This window comes from Poecilia formosa, unplaced genomic scaffold, assembly GCF_000485575.1.
Source record: "Poecilia formosa unplaced genomic scaffold, Poecilia_formosa-5.1.2 Scaffold343, whole genome shotgun sequence".
Classification (NCBI taxonomy): domain Eukaryota; kingdom Metazoa; phylum Chordata; class Actinopteri; order Cyprinodontiformes; family Poeciliidae; genus Poecilia; species Poecilia formosa.
Genome location: NW_006800282.1, coordinates 279,765 through 283,505, shown reverse-complemented (window position 1 = coordinate 283,505; position 3,741 = coordinate 279,765). Strand labels below are relative to the sequence as shown.

At 45.6% G+C, this 3,741-nt stretch overlaps 1 protein-coding gene across 1 annotated transcript; it reads left to right on the top strand.

The window, feature by feature from the left end:
* The first annotated feature begins 267 nt into the window (after positions 1-267).
* Positions 268-2,938, top strand: nkx6.1 (NK6 homeobox 1). The gene is made up of 3 exons (XM_007574047.2): positions 268-1,327; positions 1,537-1,709; positions 2,221-2,938. Exons 1-3 carry the CDS (start codon positions 760-762, stop codon positions 2,464-2,466), a joined length of 987 nt encoding a protein of 328 aa, XP_007574109.1. The 5' UTR covers positions 268-759; the 3' UTR covers positions 2,467-2,938.
* The last annotated feature ends 803 nt before the right edge of the window (positions 2,939-3,741 follow it).

The window sequence follows — 3,741 nt, the reverse complement described above, 5'->3', positions numbered from 1 at the left end:
TTCATTTAATAATTATGTTTAATAATTAACTTTCAGCTTCAGGATACTCTTAGTGGCTCATTTTATTGTGTAAAAACCTAAAAACAAGCGTAACTCCTGGTGTAAGAGAGATTCAGCTGCTGTCTGTTCCTCTTTACTCTCTCAGCCTCCTTATTGCAGCCTGTTGCTCATCCTGCAGCAATCATCGATCTGCAGGTGAAATACATACTTTTTACCTTATTTATATTTTGAATCATTATCATCAAATGTGATTATGTTTCTCTTCAGTTTTTTTTCCCTGCTCTCGTGTTGCGGTTCTTGTTCCCTCTTTGATTTCTGCTCTTTAAATCAGAGCATCGCTGAACCAATCAGAAGCCGCTGTGAATCTTAGTGGACTGCATCACGGCCGGGTCACCCAATCCAAACAAAGACCCCCAGCTCCATTCACACACGCGCACTCCCCACCCCACCCTCCGGCTCTTCGTCTCCTCTCAAAGTTTGGTTCGCAGCTGATGAAGATGCTGAGCTGATGATCACTTTTGATGGTCTCCTCCAACCTGCCGGACAGACCAGAGCGGCTCCCGGATCTGAATCGGACCCGAACACAAACGGAACTTCGTCCTGCTTTCCTGGAGCATTTGGGATTTGGAATCTGCCCGCTGACTGAGATGGGCTTTGAGTCCAGAAAGAAAGTGAAGCTGTTTTAGTTGAAGTCTGGATTCTGGAGATTGGCCCCCGCAGCCCCATCCCCAGTCCTCCGGGCCTCCCTCAGAGGCGGTAATGCTAGCGGTGGGTCAGATGGACGGGTCCCGACAGAGCGCCTTTCTCCTCAGCACTCCACCTCTGGCAGCTCTGCACAGCATGACCGAGATGAAGACCCCCTTGTACCCGGCCTACCCCCTCTCCTCCACCTGCCCCAACTCCTCTACCTCTCCCGCCACTACATCTCCCAACCCAGGCGGCATGGCCGTGTCTTCCCCCGGAATCAAGAGTTCCACCGGGCTGTCCTCGGGCCTCGGCTCCCCGCAGCAGTGCTCCTCTGCAACTCCGCACGGAATTAACGACATCCTCAACCGGCCGGTCGTCTCCTCAGCTGGCACCACGGGGGTGGTAGCTGCCGCAGCAGCAGCCGCCTCCTCATCTGCTGGGATTCTGTCAGGACTGCCCAGGTTCAGCAGCCTCAGCCCACCGCCACCTCCCGGACTTTACTTCAGCCCCAGCGCGGCGGCTGTGGCGGTGGCCCGGTACCCGAAGCCGCTGGCAGACCTCCCGGGCAGGACGCCGATCTTTTGGCCAGGAGTTATGCAAAGTCCGCACTGGAGAGACGCCAGGTTCGCTTGTTCACCCCGTAAGTGATACATAAATACATGAATATAAAATAAATAATATTACAATATCACAACTTAATTTTCCTTTACATATACGTATAAAATTAACTTACCGGAAAGTTGTGATATTGCAGCATTTTATAACTCGTTCTGAATTATTTTCTTATTTGTGTTCCTTAAGAACTATGAAATAATTAGTTCCGAAATTGTTTTCATGTTTGTGTTGCAGATCAGAATTCAGTGTTACTGGACAAAGATGGGAAAAGGAAGCACACACGGCCCACTTTCTCTGGACAGCAGATCTTTGCGCTGGAAAAGACTTTTGAACAAACCAAATATCTGGCGGGGCCGGAGAGAGCGCGGCTGGCCTACTCTCTGGGGATGACGGAGAGCCAAGTGAAGGTAACTCAGAAAGAGAGCCGGAGAGCGGGCAGCCAACACACACACACACACACACACACACACACACACACCCCACACACACACACACCCACACACACACACACACACACACACTGGCTCATTCTCGGGTTTATTCTCTACTCTGAGAAGAATCTAAATAATTGTTTTTGACACTTTCAGATGACCAAAATTGAATCGATGTAAATTATGTCAAATGTTTTGGATTTTGCCTAAATTAGTTGTTGGTATTTTCTGGTTTTATTTTCCTTTGGTTTAGAAAATGACTGAATTCATTAACGGAGCTGAAACTGTCCTCTCTTCAATATTTTCTGCAATTTATAGTAATATTTTCCACTCAATTATTCCGATTATGCGGCGGAGCTAACATTACGAGATATAAAACACATGGAAGAACTGAACCGTGTGTGTGTGTGTGTGTGTGTGTGTGTGTGTGTGTGTGTGTGTGTGTGTGTGTGTGTGTGTGTGTGTGTGTGTGTGTGTGTCCGGCCAGGTGTGGTTCCAGAACAGAAGGACCAAGTGGAGGAAGAAGCACGCGGCGGAAATGGCCTCCGCGAAGAAGAAGCAGGACTCGGAGACGGAGCGACTCAAAGGAACGTCGGACAACGAGGAGGAGGACGACGACTACAACAAACCTCTGGACCCGAACTCGGACGATGAAAAGATTACACAGCTGCTGAAAAAACACAAAACGGGCTCTGCGCTGCTGATGCACACATCTGAAAACGACAGCTCTTAATTCACTTCTATTTCCTGTTCCGAGGAGGATCTGGATTCTGAACTCATGGATTCGGTTCACTTTGTGAATGTTTTTCTGCGAGGCGAAAGAGGATACACACTTTCCGGTTCACAGAGAAGACTTTAGCTGTAAATAGAAGCGTGAGTTGTATGAATAGAAATTGCTATTGAATTATTGCTGTGAATAAGTTATGTGTAGTTTTTTTTTCTTATTTGTTTTGTACAGAAACGATTCTCCCAGATCAGCGGTAAACACGTTTTTGTTTTGATCTGACAGCAGAGGTATTTTTTTCTGTCTGTCCCTGAACGCCTCTTGATCTGTCAGATAAAACCGCAGCTGCACCTGAGGTCGCTAACACACACACACACACACACGCTCACACGCACACACACTGGTGAACCCTGTGAAGCTGTGGAAGCGGCCTGCAGCAGCTTCATGTAAAGCACTTTTATTTAATAAAAACTCTAAAGTTGGCTCTTTGTTTCCAACCGATGCATTGAATCAAAGCTGGAGTTTTATACATTTCTCGCCATTTTAACCTATCACGGCCTGTTTATTATTTATATTAATGTTATTATCAGGGGCTTTTAAATATGTTTGAGATTAAACGATTCTAAAGAAAGGATATTTTAAAAAGTTTTTTATTCTTAAAAAATGCTTCCAAATGGTGATCACTCTTTCCGAGCAGAGTGAATTGGGTTTTATTTGGTGCGGGTCCACTACCCTCTGGAGGCGCTGATCAGGGCCTGAAAACGGGCGAGGTCAAGCTGAAGTCCACACCGGAAAACCGAGGCTCCTCAGCGGGCAGCAGGCTGCTCTCTGTCGGCTTCAAACTCAACTGCTCCGCGGGATTTATAGGACACACTCCATAGGACGCCTCCGTAACATTTTCTAATAAAATTTTAAATTAAATATACCTGGGAATGCACTTTTTTCACCCAGTTTGGTGTATTAAAATCAACACATTCTCTCATATTAATTGGATTTTTATGCTGTGCGAAATTATTAATTGTAATAATTAATTACGCTGAATATCTATTTCATTTCTCTAACTTTTAAATATATTTGTGCAAAATATTTCCTACACTGCAGAAGTGGCGCGGCCCTTCTTTGTCTATTCAACGGGCTTTGTGGCAATTATGGTTATTACATCAAATCAAAGCGAGATGGTGCAGTCAGGTAGACTACTACTAGTAGTGGTAGTATCGTATTCATTCATTGGATTCTACCCAAGTTTTTTTTTATATCTTCCAAATGTAGAAACCAATCTGTAAA

What these genes read in the sequence shown, in the direction of transcription:
- nkx6.1 (XM_007574047.2), top strand. Translation starts at nt 760, where the DNA reads ATGCTAGCGGTGGGTCAGATGGACGGGTCCCGACAGAGCGCCTTTCTC. An exon ending in CAGGTTCGCTTGTTCACCCC is followed by an intron (nt 1,328 to 1,536) that starts GTAAGTGATACA and finishes TTTGTGTTGCAG; the next exon opens with ATCAGAATTCAGTGTTACTG. An exon ending in TGACGGAGAGCCAAGTGAAG is followed by an intron (nt 1,710 to 2,220) that starts GTAACTCAGAAA and finishes GTGTCCGGCCAG; the next exon opens with GTGTGGTTCCAGAACAGAAG.